The following is an 18828-nucleotide window of genomic DNA, read 5'->3' on the forward strand; positions in this document are numbered from 1 at the left end:
GAAGCCATCGACACCGTCAACGCACGGGGTCAGCACCCGCGCAGACGGGAAAAAGCCGTAAATGTATCAAAAAGGTGGATTTCACTTATCTGTATACTCGTTTCCCACGACGCACTAGTCCAGCTTAAATAGCTGGTTATTGTTCAATCCTCGCTTTACGAACAAAAGGTTGAGGAATGTGGTCTAACGGTTAACACACGCACAAAAGAAAATAAAAGTCCAAACCTCGAAGAGGCAGAGAATGGCAAAATAACCTTGAACGCGGATTACTGCACTGTTTTTTTCCAACAGACCGAAAACAAAACACTTCTATCTCGATCGAGCGATGCGTAGAGACTGAAAATTCCATTTTGACACATCGGCGGAACCCCCTGTGCATTGAAAATGTTCAAAACTATTGATTTTCAAAAGCCCTCAACTTGCCTTTCAATATAAAACACTTTCCCAAAAAGTTGAAAAAAATTTCAGCTTGGCTCATTGACACCCCTAACATATCCATAATGTTCGAAAATAGATAATGATCATTGATCCAAGAATCAAATCAAATCGCAATCATGGCTGATAATGCTCACTTGTGATTTTTTCCGAATTGCTCGCTGCAGATAGAATCATGCCGTGATCACCCTCTCAATTATCAAATTCAACCACAGATCAAAATCACCACTGATAGAGGGCAAGAAAAAATCGGTAGTGATTTTTGTGAGATGATCTTTTGATAGTCAAGAGAGTGATCACGGCATGATTTTATCGGCAGTGAGAATTTTCGAAAAAATCATAAACGATAATTATCAGCCATGATTGCGGTTTTTTTGATTATGATTTTCCCAGCACTGGTAGGTAGCCTTAAAACCAGCTTAGCAAGCAAGTTTGCCATAAGCAGCTGTGCTGAGGAGTAGATATCAATCCCTGAGGGACGCGTACTGAGTTGTCACGAAAGAAGATGAGGGCTCGTAGACATCATCTGAAATATGCCCGGGTAAGCTAAAGATAATCGTTGAACGCCTCTTCCTGAAGTACGATCCAACTACTTAGTCACCGACATCGTACGGCGAAGAAGAAGAAGCAAACACTGCCGAGTGGCAAGCGACTATCGACGAGCTCAAAGAAGCGTCGATGCGACTAAAATCAAAGAAAGTCCCCAATCCGGATGCAATACCAAACGTGGTGCTGAAAGCTGCGATCCTGGCATATCCGAACAAGATGCTACTGCAGAAGTGTTTAGATGATGGCAATGTACCGAAATGTGGAAGGTACAGAAGCTGGTGTTCTTGCCAAACTCAGGGAAGTCACCGGACCATCCAGCCTCGTATATGTCAAAACCGCCTCGCTGCACAGAAGAATGAGCTAGATCATGAAGAGCTACTTCCAGAGTAGATACTGTTATACGAGACAAACGAAGGGCAGAAGTAAATGCGAGTCGCAGCCGGCGTTCCTCAGGGCTCCATTCGCGGTCCCACTCTTTGGAACAGGATGTACGATGGGGTTTTAACACTGCGGCTGCCCGGGAAAGTGAAAATCGTGCGTTTCGCGGACGACGTGTCACTAAAGGTGATGAGTGTGACACTTGGAGAAGTGGAGGTGTCGGTGACGGAGACAAGAGACGCGATCAAGAGCTGGATGAACGGGGTCAAGTTGCAAATAGCTCACAACAAGACGGATGTGTTGTTAATCAGCAACTGCAAAGCGGTTCAGCGGATACAGATCACCGTCGAAGGGCAGGTGATCGCATCGAAGCGTGCACTGAAGCAATTGGAAGCAATAATCGACGACCGTTGATAACACCTGTGAAAAGTTGGTCTGTTATCTGGTGTTTCGTCATCGATACTGTGATATGGGGATCCTGCCTGGAGTGCGCCGCTGAAAACCAAGCGGAATCGCGAAAAGCTGAACATGACGTTCCGAATGGTGGTTGAACGAGTTGCGATTGCGTACAGAATAATATCTTCGGAGACAGTATGCGTTATCGCCGAGGTGATACCTATCTGCATCGCTCTGGCGGAGGACATTAAGTGCTACAAACAATGAAACGTGAGAAACGTGAGGAAGATGATGAGAATCAATTCGATGGTGACGTGGCAGCAGGAATGGTACAATACGGAGAAAGGAAAGTGGACCTACGGACTCATCCCAAACCTGTCGACCTGGGCCAATAGAAAGCACAGAGAGATAATTTTCCACCTGAAACAGCTCCTGTCGGGCCACGGTTACTTCAGGAAGTATCCTCATCGACTCGGGTACGCAACGTCACCATTGTACCAGGAGTGTGAGAACGTTGAGGAGACACCGGAGCATGTGGTCTTCGAACGTCCGAGGTTTAAAGCGACGTGCAAGAAGCTACTTAAAACGGGAGGACTGGACATAAACCCAGATAATGTAGCCTACAGAATGACAACCGACGTAAAGACGTGAAACGTAGTCAACAGAGTTATGATGTAGATCACGACCGTCTTACAGCGGAAACGGCGTGATGAACATCGAGCAACCGTTTCGGGAGATCAATCACCGCCAGGGAACTCTCCGCAGAAATAAGCTAGATCCACTGCCGAGGACTAGTCGAGTTGACTGCAACAGAGCACCGAGTATGGTTCATCGAAACGCCAGTGAACCGGAGGCCACGCTCCATCCGGAACCACCAGACCGACCACTGCACCCCACCGGTTATTCCGATAGAAATATAGAGAAAACCAAAGAAGAATCGGTATTGGGAGAAATTCTTTCGTCAGCGTAAGCTAGATTTACCGCTGGTGACTTGACTGAGTAGACCGCGACGAGACACCACCAGTCGCGGGTCATCGGGGCACCAGTGTACCGGACGCCCTGCTTCACCGGAATCGCCGAACTCACCTCGGTACCTAGCTGATTGGCTCGGTTCGGGAGAACTTCTCTCTCCGTGAAACTCGCCGTCGGAGTACGTCAGCTCCATCGTCGGGGACTACAACGAGCAATTCGCGAACAAGTTGGGGAGATGAATGGCTTATCAAGGAAGTAGTGCTAAATGGCACAAAAAGGGAACTGTTATAAAACTTCCCGAAGTTCGGTTTTCCGCAACTCGACTGCAAAATCATAATTACTTTATTCTTGAATTCATTATAATTAAAGAATTACTTACAAATTAGTTTCCTAACTTTTCAATAAATCCAACGAGGTTACAATTTAGGCAGGTTAGGTTTCCCTACTCAGTAGATAGTAGACAACCGTTTAATTAGGCTAGTAATAGGTATGTATAAGTAATTCATTAGGTTATGTAGATAGGTATAATGTAAATAAAGTAATCTTAAGTAATTTCAAGTAGATTAACAAACCTTAAATATAATAATTCCTTTCCGATGATATTATCGCCTATAAAATGTGGCTCTATTAGATCCAAGCTGATTATCTATATAGCATATAGCAGAGTCACTGAGTGTCATTTATATGCCAGTGTGAAGTTAACTAACGCGCCGCGTCAATAGTCTTCGGCGCCGACTCAAGAAGAGCCGATCGAAAGGGCCTAATACCCGCATTTCGCAACACCCCGACCCGTAATACCTTCATCTTTAATGGTCTTACTCTCAATGATGTCCAGCAAGGCTACTTTGATCGTTGGTCTTTGAAGCACTCCAGACGACGTTTGGACGTCAACCTTCCTCACCTGACCGTCCTTCGCGGGGTAGATTTTAGTGATTCGACCTCGTAACCATCCGTTACGGACCGTCTCGTCTACAATGACAACTGGATCTCCATTTTGAAGCGGACGAACGTCGCTAAACCACTTGGTCCTGCGAGCTATGGTTGGAAGGTAAGCTTGAATCCACCGCTTCCAAAATTGGTTTAAAAGCTGTTGCATCATCTTCCAATTGACTCTCAATGGAAAGTTCTCATTCACCGATATTCTTGAAGTGGTGTTAGCGCCGCTCGAACTCATGAGAATGAAATTGTTCGGTGTTATGGCCTCGTCAGATGAATGCTCCAAGGGTATGAATGTCAGAGGATGGGAATTGACAATTATCTCCGCTTCTGCCATAAAGGTCATTAGTTCCTCATCGTTCAGGTGACGAGCATGGTGAAGGGATTTAAATGCATCTTTGATTGAACGCACCTTTCGCTCCCACACACCGCCCATGTGTGGAGCAGAAGGAGGATTAAAAACCCACTCAGTTTCTGCATTGGTGAACGTGGACGCTAATTTTCGATTGATAGTCTTGATTTCGACTGCAAGTTCGCGAGCTGCCCCTCGAAAATTGGTCCCGTTATCGCTGTATATTTGCTGAGGAGCGCCTCTCCGCGCAACGAATCGGCGAATTGCCATTTTACAGGAATCTGCCGACAGTGAGTGGACTACCTCTACATGCACAGCGCGTATAGTTAAGCATGTGAAAAGTGCCACCCAGCGTTTTTCAATAGTTCGTCCTCGCTTCACGGTCAATGGTCCAAAATAATCTAGACCCGTAAATGTGAATGGTCTTACGTACGGCCTAACTCTTGGGTGCGGTAACATAGCCATCCTGGGCGCGATTGGTTTAGCTCGGTAGACTTTACACCACACGCATTGCTTCACTACATTCTTCACCATGCAACGATTTTTGGGTATGTAATATCGTTGACGCAACTCGTTGACGACGGTTTCTACATTGGCATGTCCGTAACGTTGATGGTATTTGTGTATCAGCAGATTGGTGACGTGTGTTTTTCTAGGAACTATCACTGGATTCACGAAATCGAAAGAGTAATAGGCCACACCGGTGTTGATTCGACTTTGCATTCGCAGTACCCCTTTATCGTCCAAATATGCCGACAATTTTCCGATTTCACTGCTTCTTTTCAAGGACTTCTTGTTCTCCTCTGATAACTCGGAGTTCTTGCGAATGACATCGATTTCGTAGGCAAACGCCTGTCTTTGAACTAATCGCCACACACTTGCTTCAGCGGCTTCGAAGTCTCGTTGTTCTAATATAACAATTCTACATCCCGTTGACTTTCTTCTTCGCTTTTGACAACAATGAACGAAGTGATACACATAGGCTAACCTTTTCAGTAGATCTTCCCAGCGAGAAAAATTCGTGAAATCTATTGTCGAGTCACAAACTGCTGCGTGATGATGAATCGCTTTGACTTCCTGCTGCGGATCGGTAAATGTGGTAGGTTGACGTGGCCACTCATGCTTCAGCCGATGTAGGAATGTTGATCCAGTGAACCATGAATTTTCCGGATCAAAACAAGGGCCGTTTCCCCACTTGGTACCTTTATCGGCGGGATTTAGATTAGACGGAACATGAGCCCACTCGTCAATGCTTGTTTCCGACTGAATTTCTGCAACTCGGAAGGCAACAAATTGCTGATACTTTCGTGGATCTGATCGCAACCAAGCCAGAACGGTTGTTGAGTCTGTCCACATGTAGCGCTTCTGGATTGGAATTGAATGATTCTCCTGAATGCTTTTAAGAAGTCTCACTCCGATCACACCCGCGCACAGCTCGCTGCGTGGAATCGATTGAGGTTTCAAGGGAGTCACCTTCGTTTTGGCAGCTACTAGAGCACAGCGAGGTGTACCGTTGTCAATGATTCGGAAGTAAGCTACAGCACAATAGGCCATCAAGCTAGCATCGACAAAAACATGGAGCTCGAGAGTGTCGTAGCTTCCTAGGTTGTACTTCGGGAAGTAGCATCTCGGCATTTGAATTTCCATCAGATTAGGAATCAATTTCACCCAACGTTGCCAACTCTCAAAATTTTGTACTGTTATCGGATCGTCCCATTTTATGCCGGATCTCCACACGTCTTGGATTAATATTTTTCCGTGAACTGTGTAGAAAGCTACGATCCCGAGTGGATCAAAATGACTCATTACCACACGAAGAACTTGTCTCTTGGTTGGAACGATGCTCCCCGTTAATAATGGTTGAAGATCTTCACGGAACTGCGTAGAAAATACGAAAGAATCAACCTTGGGAATCCATACCATCCCAAGCACTCGTTCTGCCACCGTCGATTTCTCCGCCGCAAAACGTTTCGTTGTTTCCATAAAGTCGACCCCGACCCGTCGAAGAACTTCCTCAGAATTGGACTGCCAGTTGCGAATCTCGAACCCGAAAATCAGTCGCACCTCTTCTACTATCCGCACTGTTTCATCTACCGTATCCTTGCTATCCAGAAAATCATCAACGTAAGTGTTATTAATAATCGCCAATGTAGCTTCTGGATACAATTCCTCGAATTCCCTTGCGTTCGTGTTTTTTACATATTGTGCAAGACACGGTGAGCATGATGCGCCAAAGATTACGACATCCATGACGTATACAGTCGGCGCTTGTTCCGGTTCCGATCGAAACAAGAATCTTTGAACTTGTCGGTCTGTTTGCCTAACCAGCAACTGGTGAAACATTGACGTACATCTCCTACTGCAACGTACTGCCGTTGTCGAAATTGGAACATAACCTTCAGGAGCGGAGTCAACAGATCTGGCCCCGACAGCAACATAGAGTTAAGGGATACGTCTCCCACACGTGCTGCTGCATCCCACACAATGCGCACTTTCTCAGGTTTGCGAGGATTCCGAACAATACCCAAGGGAAGGTACCAGACGCGAAGTTGATCAGAATTACGAAGCTCCTCTTCAGTTGCTTTGTGTGCATAGCCGCGCTCAAGATACTCTTCAATCTGCTCTACGACTTTCCTTTTCAGCTCTTGATCCTTGCCTAGTTTCTTTTCCAAGCAAACTAGGCGACGCTCGGCCATTGCGTAGCTTTCAGGAAACTCGATTGTGTCGCTCTTCCACAACAGCCCACATTCGAACCTCCCTGACTCAGTTCGCCGGGTAGTTTGCATTAAAATTTGCCTGGCGCGTTGATCTTCGGGAGATTCTAAAGATGTGACCGGTTTTGTTCCCATGTTTTCAACATCGAAATAGTTGTTAACGAGACGGTGAAGCGTGTCATCTGCAGTGCAATCGCACATATGAAACAATACGCGATCGGATTGTTTTATTCCCCTCTGTCCGCCGCCAAAAATCGTCCACCCAAGGCGCGTTTTGGCTGCAACCGGTTCGCTACTGCGTCTCTCGCGTTTGTCTAAGGTCAACTTCAGTGTTGCGTTATCCAATCCAATGAGAATCCGTGGCACAGCATTGGAAAAGCTGCTCACAGGAAGTCCTTTCAAGTGGGGGAACTGTTTGGAAAGTTCCGCATAGTCCAGGTTCTGTTGCGGTAGGTCAAGACGAGGAACCGTTTGGACTTCTGAGATAGTGTACTCCCGCCCACCATGCGCGTTAGAAATGCGCAATTCTACCTGCCGTGATGTAGGTCCATTCCTGGTTACACTTCCTGTCCACTGAATGCATAACGGACTGATATTCCCATTCAATCCAAGTTCTTCAGCGACTTCCTCTTCCATTAACGTGAGGTTGGATCCGTCGTCTAAAAATGCGTAAGTTGAAACAGACTTGCCATGATTTGACAGAACGACTGGAAGCACCTTGAATAAAACACCAGCTTGGCGAGAACAATGAGCAGAAATAACTCCCGACGAGCCTGTTGGCAGAACTGGGCTTGCCTGCTTCGGATTTGGTGAATGGAGAAGGCTATGATGAAACTCATTGCAAACATCGACTTCACAGGATTGTTTCGTTCGGCAAGGCCATTTACCGTGACTTCCCAAGCAACGTTGACATAGTTTCGACTGTTCAACAATACGCTTTCGTTGGTCCATATTGAAACCTTTGAATTTACCGCAGTTGCGCAGTTTGTGATCATTCCTGTTACACGCGGGGCATGGTTTGGGAGCGATGTTCTCGAATTTGGCTTGATACTCTTTTTTTGAGCTCGAAGCGATCGTAGACTTCTCCTCAACAGAATGTGCATTCACGAAACCACCTTTCTCCTTCCTACCTCGTCGACTTTCTTCCTGAAAACAGTCTGAAGGTAACGAGACTTTGCAAGCAGCACTTTTGATGGCTGTGACGTAATCACTAAATGCTTTTAGCGTTATTTGAGGAACTTTCTGCGTATGAAGCCCCCATTCTAACCGTAGGCTTGGGGGTAGCTTTCCAACCAGCTCTGACAGCAACATCGGATTCGATAAATGGTCTTGTAGTCTGGCGCCTTCGATAAAAATCACTAAATTTTTGACCTCCCTACCGAAATTTATAAGAGTGTCAAGTTTGTTTACGTTTGGCGGAGCAGCATGACGAATCTTTTCCAGTAAACAATGAACTAGCTGTTCAGGTCGTCCGCATTCATCCCGCAGAGTTTGAATGATCTCGGGAATCGCTGCAGGAAGAGTTAATATGCTCTGAACTTTCTCCCGGGCGCCCCCTACCAAGCTTTTTTGCAACCTAGCCAAATTTTCATCTGGCTGTATACCGCACATCGCCGTAGTGGACTCAAACGCGTTGATAAACATTGGCCACTCGAGAGGATCACCTGAAAACTTAGGCAATTCGCGTGATACAACTTGACGTGCTGCCAGTTGCTGTGCAGTCAAGACTCCTTCAGTAGCTGGTGTAAAGTAGATACCCGAAGCTTGGCCAGGAAGTGGCTGATGGATATTTTGCTGCATATTTTGCTGGCGATCATGCTGCGCTGTCGGCGCATATACTTGAGGCACAGCTTCATTAGCTTCAGTCGCACCCGACAGCTGGTTCGCGGTGTGTTGGTGCATCCAAGCTGGCGACACACCTGTACTCATTCCGGTGTAATACTGCGGTGGGTAGAAATTCATCGGATAGAAAGTATTGATCGATGGTGCAATGGGGTTCTGATTAATTTTATGGAACTGCTGCTGACTATGCATGGAACTTATATTAGCGCTTGAGTGCCACTGGGCAGGGGGCAATGGAGCATTCAGCGACGTGGCATTGTGGTTCCCTGCTGGCTGCAAAGAATAGCTTTTTAATTGACCGTCGCGCTGATTATACCGATGGGTTTGTTGATGCCTATCTAACGCTTTCTCTTGTTTTCGATCTTCTAAATGAGATACGGCAGGAACTGACTTTCCCACCGTAAGATTCATGCCTGGTAGCGCTACCTCTAATTGACCTGACTGGCTTGTCGGTGGAAGTGCTTGCTTAGGCGGACCTGGAGGATGTTGTTTCTGCTGATCTCGGCGTAAAGTATCGTGATGCGGTGCCGGAATTGGCTGCTTAGGCGGGTAAATAGCGTTGGTTATAATAGGAGCAACACTTGTTTTCAATTCAGTTCCTAGTGGAACAGCTATAGTGGTATGTACGATATTCGTGTTGGTAGGCGGAGGTGGGACGACGATTTTCTGAACAACCTCCTGATGATTCCCCTGGGGGATTGACTGAACTGGCTGGGTCAATCGCATGTCTTTTATTGCTTGAATGACGTTCCCGGAGGACCCAACGGGAGTTGATGTTGACGCACCAGCTTGTTGTGTTACGACCGTCGGTGGAGTTTCCATCGATTGATTGATCCAGGTTCTAATCTCGCTCCGATGACTGCGACGACTGAGCCGGCTTCTAAAACTCGATGTGCTTCCTTTCAGTTGCCGTTCGCACTGAATTTCAGCCTCCAACCGGTGCTTTTCAGCTAAAAAAGCTCGCTCTTTTTCTGCTTGTTGTAGTAGCAAACGATCATCCAGTGCTTTGGACTCTTCTAGCTGCCTCAAACGTAAACGAGCACTAGAGCTACCTGAGCCGACAGATATCGCTGAGCTGCTTTGATTGTCGCCTTGAGTCGAACAATAGCCGCAGTACCATGGCTTGTTGCAGATGGAAGCCTGCACTCCCGCACAAGTGAAATGAAACCAGGTTCCACAGCCGTCGCACGCGACCATAGCTTCGGCTTGATCCGACCGATTGCATGTCTTGCAGCTACCTGCCGATGGTATTCCGGAAGCATTCATGCTGCTGTACCTCCTCGGATTATAATTTTCGAGAATGTTATAAAACTTTCCGAAGTTCGGTTTTCCGCAACTCGACTGCAAAATCATAATTACTTTATTCTTGAATTCATTATAATTAAAGAATTACTTACAAATTAGTTTCCTAACTTTTCAATAAATCCAACGAGGTTACAATTTAGGCAGGTTAGGTTTCCCTACTCAGTAGATAGTAGACAACCGTTTAATTAGGCTAGTAATAGGTATGTATAAGTAATTCATTAGGTTATGTAGATAGGTATAATGTAAATAAAGTAATCTTAAGTAATTTCAAGTAGATTAACAAACCTTAAATATAATAATTCCTTTCCGATGATATTATCGCCTATAAAATGTGGCTCTATTAGATCCAAGCTGATTATCTATATAGCATATAGCACAGTCACTGAGTGTCATTTATATGCCAGTGTGAAGTTAACTAACGCGCCGCGTCAATAGTCTTCGGCGCCGACTCAAGAAGAGCCGATCGAAAGGGCCTAATACCCGCATTTCGCAACAGGAACTAAAGGGCTGAAAGAAGTTTCGATGTTAAATGGCACCGGACACGAAGCCAAAGGGCTCAAGAAGTTGTGGCACTGAACCCAAAGAAGAATCGGTTTCGGGAGAACTTCTTTCTCCAGGGAACTCTCCGCTAACGTACAGTCAGATTCATCACCGGGAACTAGACTGAGTAGACTGCGACGAGGCACCATCAGTCGCGCCGGGGCTCCAGCAAACCGGACGCCCTACCCGTGCAAATTCTCATGGGCTCAAACACCATACAACACCTTAAAAAGACCGTGAATATGGTCAATTACAAATAAAATTTTACCACCTTCAAAACACCATAAAATGGTCTCGATAACCCATAGAATTTTTGAGTTTCTCTGAGTCAAATTATTAATCCATCTTGACCCAAATTTTTTCTAGGGCTTGTTTCATCATATATGAGAGAATCTGTGTTAAAACTCTGTTAAACAAATAAAATGAAATGAGAGGATTTGATCTTGGGTAATATTAGACATGGTTTATCCAATTACTTCAAGCTTCTGATAGTAATACCAGGCTCAGTAAGGTGATAAGTCATCAAAAATTGGTTAAATGACATTTACATGTGTCATACAAAATAGTATATGTACAAAATGTACAGTAAACTGCGCGCCTAATAACGCTCTTACATACGTATCGTGAACTTATGAAGGCGCATAATGTTAAATGCTCTTAACAATTCAGGTTACGTTATTAATAGTCTACAATTTGAAATTTTATTGGATTCCAACGGGCTTCTAAGACGAATCGATTTTACTGTGCTTGTCCACAAAACTCAAATATATTAAAATTCATTTCGTAAAGTGTAATTACTTTTTAATTATTTTTTTTCCTTTTTTATTTCGACTATGTACTCACATTTTCTTTTAGATATTTTAACGACATTCAATTAGCTAGAGATTACTGGGCAGGGAATGTTATGAAAATGTAGAGCCATAGTACTCAAGTGAGAGCAAGGATGTGAAGTATACAGATCGGAAAACTAGAAGTTGCAGGGTCATTAGAGCAGGCTTAATACTTTACGGGCTTACCTATTTTCATTAAATTTTCATTAAAATATTCAATTATTTTCATTAAAATAAGATCGGAAAAAATTAGTTGCATAACTAAGGTGGTTCATTTTTAAAGATAGCACTGCTGATGAATCACTTTATAAAAATAAGTAATAAGGGACACAGCCTGAAATAGCCGACCACCGTCAAATGGTTATCTTTCGTATTTATATCTAAATTAGAACAATCCTAACTGTTGTTTAAACAAACAGAAGGGGCTCACAAACTACAAAAACTTACCCAAAGACCTAATAAGGTTAAGTTGTTCAGTTTTAGTGAAAAGTCAAAATCTCTGCTAAAATTGCATTATGATTACTAAAATGTACGTAGAAACGTGATACTGCACAGTATAAACTAGAAACAGTGTAATGTGCTAGTTACCACATTTGCATCATCCACTACTGGCTGCTAGCATTTAATATTCCATTCTATTTGTTAGATTTTTACAGCATTCATATAGGGTAAAGACTTAATTTTCGCCCCATTAGGGAGGGTGCCACACTATTCTATTAATTACGCAGTCTACAGTCGATGAAATGCACATAAATTGGCATCAGTATCCTTGCTTCGTTCCCAAGAACCAATTTAATACCAAAAATGTCCTGAGAATGGGGAAATACTTCTGTTTGAGCGCCACGAAAACTCGAATCGAGTGCTCCTATTTTCGCACTACCATATGGGCCAATGAGTTGAACAAAGATGGCAGACGCTGCTCTAACGGTTTCAAATGGGTAGGGCGATAATAGAAATAGGGTGAAAATAGTCTCCACCAGTGGCGGCGCTAAGGGGGGGGGGCGAAGGGGGCAACCGCCCCGAGCGGCAAAATCAGGGGGCAGCAATTCCTACTCAACAAACTTCTATTTCATTTTTGGTAATTGTTCAAGTTTCATTAATCACGGTAAAAATCAAGTGCGAAGGAAAAGCTTGAATTTATATTATTTTCGCATCTGTTGACAATTAAAAAGGTAGGAAATAGAAACGACGGATGCGATCGAACAAAACTATATACTTATTGATCAGTCTCAAAAGATTCAACGGAGATGAGTTTCCGAATGACCTTGTAGTAGTGTGAGTAACAATTTTGGCTTTTTTCGAAACACTTAAATCAAACGGTAATTGGCTTTACATACAATTTGTCAAATATGAGCTTTTTCGAAAACTCTAGTTCACTCACAAGAATTTTCAAGTTTGTATGTGAAAATATATGATGGGGCAATCGAAACAATAAATTCAGTACAAAATGCTAGCATCAACTTGTGCATCCCAAAATCTGCAGATATATAGCTTAAGGTGTAAGGATCAACATTACCGAAGACTGCAAATTGATACGTTTGCAGTAAAAAGATATTCTCGCACACACTTAGAATCGAAAATTTCGAAAAAATTAGTTGGTCTTCAAAGTTAAAAAACTAAATTGAAGACCAACCAATTTTTTCGTGAACTTCTATAAGTCTAAAAAGTGACCGGCTGTGAGAAGCAATCCACTCCGTGATCGGGATGATCTGCGTGGTAGAAAGAATACCTTCGGATTGGTTGAATGGACTCATATGTCCTATCTTCAAGAAGAACTACAAACTCGAACATAATGTCTTCCGAGACATAACGATCATCAATGCCGCCTACAAGGTAGTCTCTCGTGATCTTTTGAGGAGACTGCGTCTGTTGGCTGAATCCTCTGTTGATGAATATCAAAGCGGGTTTCGAGAAGCACGATCGACGACGGACCAAATGCGACAAATTCTGGATATATTCAGGGAATCCAACTTGCGGACAAGACAAAGTACATGGTAGCTGGCAGAGAACGTAGCAGTCGTGTTGGGTTTGAGGTGGAAAATGATAAACCAATTTATATATCTTAGAACACTAGTGACATATGATAACGATGTTAGCCGCGAAGGAAAAATTCATGTTGCTGCTGCGAATATGGTTTACGTAGTCAGCTAGAGTCCTACAGCCCGAGGATGCGCGCAAAACTTGCACTATTCAAATTGCTGATACTCCTTGGTGCTCTGTACGGCCATGGATGTTGAATGAGGCAGGGTATCGAGTGCTCGGCTTGTTTGGGGAAGAATTCTACGTTCAATACTCGGCAGCACAGTAGAAAATGGAGAATGGCGCAGACAGTACCAAGTATACAACCATGCTGACATTGAAAGGCTGATAAAACACGGCAGATTACAGTGAGCTGGGCATGTAGTTCCGAAAGACGAAAGAGATACCATTTAAAGTTATGACAACAGAGCAGAGAACCTGGAAGAAGTCGTCAATTTCCAGGCAAACCCCGCTCTCGCTGGCTGTGCACAATTGAAGAAGATGCGCATGCGGTGGGCGTCTATGGAACTGGCGGTCCAAGATCGAGTAACCTAAAAATCTAAAATACATTCAGATATGATTTGAATTATCCGGTCACTAGGTCACTAAGATAATGATGACGATTGATAGTTTGTAAAGGCAAATTTGATATTATGATAGCTGCACTTGGCCGCCCTTTCACCTAGGGACGTTTGACAAGCAATTACATACAAAGCTGAGACACGAGCTGGAAGCTGGCGAACACTTGGCAGTATTCACCATTCGGCGACCTTGTTATTAGTATAATAATTACAAAGTGCCGCAAAATAAAAAAGAATGTACTTTTCAAGTGATCCAGAAAAGGTTGCAGGTCTGGTTAAATACAATACAAACCCACGTTCGATTAAATTAATAGACCCTTAAGATCTTGATTTAGAGCATAGAACTATTTCTCGAGTCTTAAAAATTAGTAGCGCGGTCATTTGTTATGTTCTTTTGTTAAAAGTATTATGCGCTATTTTTCATAACAATCGGTTAATAAATGGCAGTATTATTATTAAATTTTCAAAAATTCGAATAAATACTAAAAAAATTGAACTCTTTTGAAAATTCATTATAAAAGGGGCGGCAAATTTAATTTTTGGCCCCTAGCGGCAAATCATCTCGCGCCGCCACTGATATGCATTGCAATAAAAATAAAGGATTTGTGAAGATTTTTTTTTCGTCGTCGGCGGTAAAACATGATGATGAGTAATGTTCTATCAATGACCATGTGGTAGACTTGGATGCAACTAATCCTGAGACAGATGTCTTCCGTTTAATTCCATTATAGAAATAATAATGAAAAACCTGTTTTAATCCACCTAGTGTTGCAATTGTGCCTTTCTCAATCATGCACACGAGAATGTTTGCGTTGTTTATATTCATTAAAAGCTTTCAAATTCATATATTATATTTTATTATTATACATGACACCACAAATATACAAGAAAAGAAATGATTATTCGAGTTCTAAAATTTTGCAAAAAGAAACAGCGACGGTAATATTGAACTGAAAAAGGTGCGAAATCGGCAAAGTCCCAAAAAGTAGATTTTTATAAAAAAAATTTTTCGTGGTTACATAAAATCTCGACGTTTCATGCATTTTAAAGATGTTTGGCATCAAAAATACGAATTCGATTTCTGAAATTTCATGGGGTTTTTTTCCTTTTGAAAAAAATTTTGAGTTCCGGCTTATATGGGAATTTCATATGTGACCGGACGGTTCAGTCTATATTTCCGGAACCATATAAGCGATCCGTGCGAAATTTCATAGTCATCTGTGGGGATATTATAGCTATCATTTGGAACTAAGTTTGTGAAAATCGGCCCAACCATTTCCGAGAAACTGATATGAGTTTGCTAGTTTTGAAAGATGGCCGCTTTTCTAGAGCACTTCCGGAACCGTCTATGGTGGTCAATGTGGTCAACGAAAGTTTGTTTGGCCGTTGGTGACCTAGAACTGCAAAATTAAGTTGTTTGAGAGACATTTTAGCGAAATTTTTACCTTTTTTGCTTTCATCGGAGTATCGGTTCGAATCTCAATTTACTATGTGATTGCACGCCACAACCCGTAACTCCAGAACCGGAAGTCGGATTAGGATGAAATTTAATAACCATTTACGGAGGCGCAATACCTTTCATTTGAGACTAAGTTTGGTTGAATCGGTCTAGCCATCTCCGAGAAACCGATGTGACTGTTATTCTGAATTTAGATACTTCCGCCGGGGCTTCCGGAACCGATGATGGTGGCCAATGTGGCCAAAGAGACTTTGAATGAATGTTAGTGACCTAATGCTACAAATCGAAGCAGTTGTTGTCATATTTTGGAAAAATTTTCACCTTTATACATTCATTGCAGAATTTATTAAAATCGACATTCTCTGCGTGGTCGTGCTCACCACCATGTAATTCCGGAATCGGAAGTCGGATCCATCAGAAATACAATAGCAGACTATGGGAATGTTGTATCTTTCATTTGAGACTAAGTTTGTCAAAATCGGTTCAGCCATCTCTGAGAAAAATGAGTGACATTTTTGGTCACATACACACACAGACGCACATACACACATACATACATACACACATACATACACACGCACAGACATTTGCCGAACTCGACGAACTGAATCGAATGGTATATGTCACTCGGCCCTCCGGGCCTCCGTTAAAAGTCGGTTTTCAGAGCAATTGCAATACCTTTCTATTGAGAAAGGCAAAACTTGCTTTTCTCTATAAATCAGATACTAGTATTTCAATATCAGTTTAATGAAATTTCTACAACCCTTTATGCAGAACAGCAGGTAGAAAGGGATGCAGGCTAGGGGCAGATCATTCTAGAAATGTACAACAAATTTGCATCAAATTAGAAAAGATGCATTTAATTTCCATTTGTGCATCAACTTTGCACTCCCTCACAGAAAGGTTTGTTTAATAAACGTCCTACGCTGATTCACTTTGTTCGACGTTTTGTTGAATGTGGGGCTAGATTTTTGTAGGATTTTGACGTCTTACACGCAACGCAAAATATATTGCACGCAACGCAAAATACACTATGAATTTCTATTTTAATGGAAAGAAATGCATTTAATTTAGCTAATTTTTAAAAATGCATCATAAGTGACCTGCCCCTAGGATGTAGGTAACTAGATGTGTGAAGCTGGCCATTTTTTTGTGATAGTAGTTTGAAAAGCCATGAAAATCCGTTACCTTGATCTCGATTGAGTAAGGACGAAGGGGACTGTTTGAAAATTGTCAAGCTCTCAGCTACATCCCAGGGATTGGAAATTTGTCGTTGAATTTTTATATCTTCGGTAGTTAGATCGTGCTTTTTGAAAAAGGCGTGTTCCGCTACCTTAGATTTGAAGTGAAATGGTACATCTTTGTCCGATTCCCTAGAAGCTTTAGTAATTTCTGCGATGTGCTTCTTAAACCGGATTTCTAATGTTCTCTTAGTTTGCCCAATATAAACTTAATCACAATTTATTATTATTACATCTTCGATATACATCGTACAGATTACACTTAATGCTATTGCTAGTGTCAATGTTAAATATTTCTAATAGCTAGCTTATAATTAGATTTAGTGGTAGTGATAAACTAAAACAGTTTCGTTGAATCTGCTACAACATCTGTCTAGCGGATTGTTCTGGTCATATGCTGTGCGGTGCGGGGGAATCCACAGAAGCGGACGATTCCTTATATCACGAGGGGGAACAAATAAATGAATCCTTGAGAGAATGTCGGGACAGTCAATATTATTCGACAACATATCGAAAAAGAACATTCTTTGCAAGAACGTGCGGCGAGACTCCAGCGTGGGCAAATCTAGCAACGTGCATCTATTATTATACGGCGGAAGACGGATAGGGTCGTTCCAAGGCAATTTTCTGAGAGCAAATCGTACAAAACTTCTCTGAACGCGCTCCAGTCGGCTACTTTAAACGGCGTTGTATGGCGCCCATACGTGTATAGCATACTCCAAAGTGCTCCGGACCAGTGCACAGTATAAAGATTTCAGTACGTAGAAATCCACAAAAACGACAGAGTTCCGTTTTAAAAAACCCAATGTTGCAAAAGCCTTCGCCGTTGTTGCAGTGATGTGGTCGGCGAAACGAAGTTTTCTGTCGAATAACACTCCCAGGTCACGGATAGAATCCACCCGCTCGATGACACAGGCTTGAAGAGTATATTCGCAACGCCTTATATTTGCCGAGCGTCCGAAACTTATCATATTACATTTATCAATGTTGATCTGCATACCGGTCAGCAAACACCATTCCTCTATATTGGCTATATCGTCTTGGAGCACAGCAGAATCGAGTGCTGAAGCAATTGAACGAAAGATTTTCAGATCATCAGCATAGAGCAGTTTTTCAGAGTTGATGCGGAGTGCAGAGGTCGTTGATGAATAAGAGAAAGATCAGTGGCCCTAGGTGACTTCCTTGAGGCACACCGGTTGGCGTTACGAATGCGCTTGAGCATGTAGTGCCAATTCTAACGAAGGCAGTTCGTTGTGAGAGGTAAGAATGCAGCCATCTGGTAACCAATAGCCAATATATTGAGTGAGCCAATATATTCTGATTCCTGGTAACCCACTCAGGAAATCCTAGTCGCTCCAGCTTCAAAACAGCAATGTTGTGGGGCACCTTGTCGAATGCTTTTGCGAAATCAAAATATATAGCGTCCGCTTGTTGACGCTTCTCTACAGCTGGAACTAGAAAGCTCGTGTACGTCATCAAGTTCGAAGTGGCGGAGCGTTTTTTCATAAATCCGAGTTGTCGTTCGTCGATTATGTTGGAAGAAGCAGCGTACATCGCATTGTACACAAACTTTTCCAGAACTTTAGCTAGACAGTTCAGCAGCGAGATTCCTCTGTAGTTTTCAACATTGTACCTATCTCCAGCCTTATGAATAGGAACTATAGCAGCTTCTTTCCATGCCATTAGGAAAATATTTTCCAAGATTGAACACTGAAAAATAATACTTATTGGTGCAGAAAGTGCTCGGGCACAATGCTTTATAAACACAGGAGGCAAGCAATCCGGACCAGGGCCTTTCAAAGGATCAACGCTGGACAGAGCGCTCGCTACATCAGAATCATTTACGTTAGGAAGAGGAAGGTTGATATTATGCGTTGGCAATGTTTCACGCGTGTTTTATGTAAACGGCCAATAAGCATGCTGTCAAAATTCACTTTGAGAGAAAATTGCGGCCAAACCGTAACTCTCCGAGAACGGATGTTAACATTTTATGGAAGAAAAAAGTTTTCTCTTTCGTCTACTGCTAAGATTTATAGTCTGAGGCTAATGGTTTGTCCGGAATTTCCCCTCAAAGTGAATTTTGACAGCATGCTTATTGGCCCTTTTCAAAAAACACGCGAGGTTTCAAGGTACTGTTGCGATGGATAGACAGGAGGGCTGGAAAATACATCTCGGAAGTGATCTGCAAAAAGGTTCGCCGACTCGGCAGCGGACTGTGAATTTTTGTCTCGAAGATAGACATTTTCTGGTACATCCACGGAACGTTTTCTGCTGTTTAT

At 42.9% G+C, this 18828-nt stretch overlaps 2 protein-coding genes across 6 annotated transcripts in view; one reads left to right on the forward strand and one right to left on the reverse strand.

Moving 5' to 3' along the window:
- LOC131683312 (alpha-tocopherol transfer protein) overlaps window positions 1-18828 on the forward strand; it is a 265987-nt gene that overhangs the window by 61276 nt on the left and 185883 nt on the right. The window lies entirely within an intron of this gene.
- LOC131680463 (uncharacterized) lies at window positions 3491-9771 on the reverse strand. The gene is made up of 3 exons (XM_058961174.1): window positions 6260-9771; window positions 5939-6197; window positions 3491-5896 (listed from the first exon to the last, which is right to left on the reverse strand). The coding sequence occupies exons 1-3, from the start codon at window positions 9769-9771 to the stop codon at window positions 3491-3493; spliced, it is 6177 nt and encodes a 2058-aa protein (XP_058817157.1).

This window comes from Topomyia yanbarensis, chromosome 2, assembly GCF_030247195.1.
Source record: "Topomyia yanbarensis strain Yona2022 chromosome 2, ASM3024719v1, whole genome shotgun sequence".
In the NCBI taxonomy this organism is placed as follows: Eukaryota; Metazoa; Arthropoda; class Insecta; order Diptera; family Culicidae; genus Topomyia; species Topomyia yanbarensis.

Coding starts and splice junctions, on each gene's coding strand:
- LOC131680463 (XM_058961174.1), bottom strand. CDS start 9,771: ATGGTCGCGTGCGACGGCTGTGGAACCTGGTTTCATTTCACTTGTGCG. Junction 6,198..6,259: donor CTGTATACGTCATGGATGTC/GTAATCTTTGGC, acceptor CACGAACGCAAG/GGAATTCGAGGAATTGTATC. Junction 5,897..5,938: donor CAGAACGAGTGCTTGGGATG/GTATGGATTCCC, acceptor TTTTCTACGCAG/TTCCGTGAAGATCTTCAACC.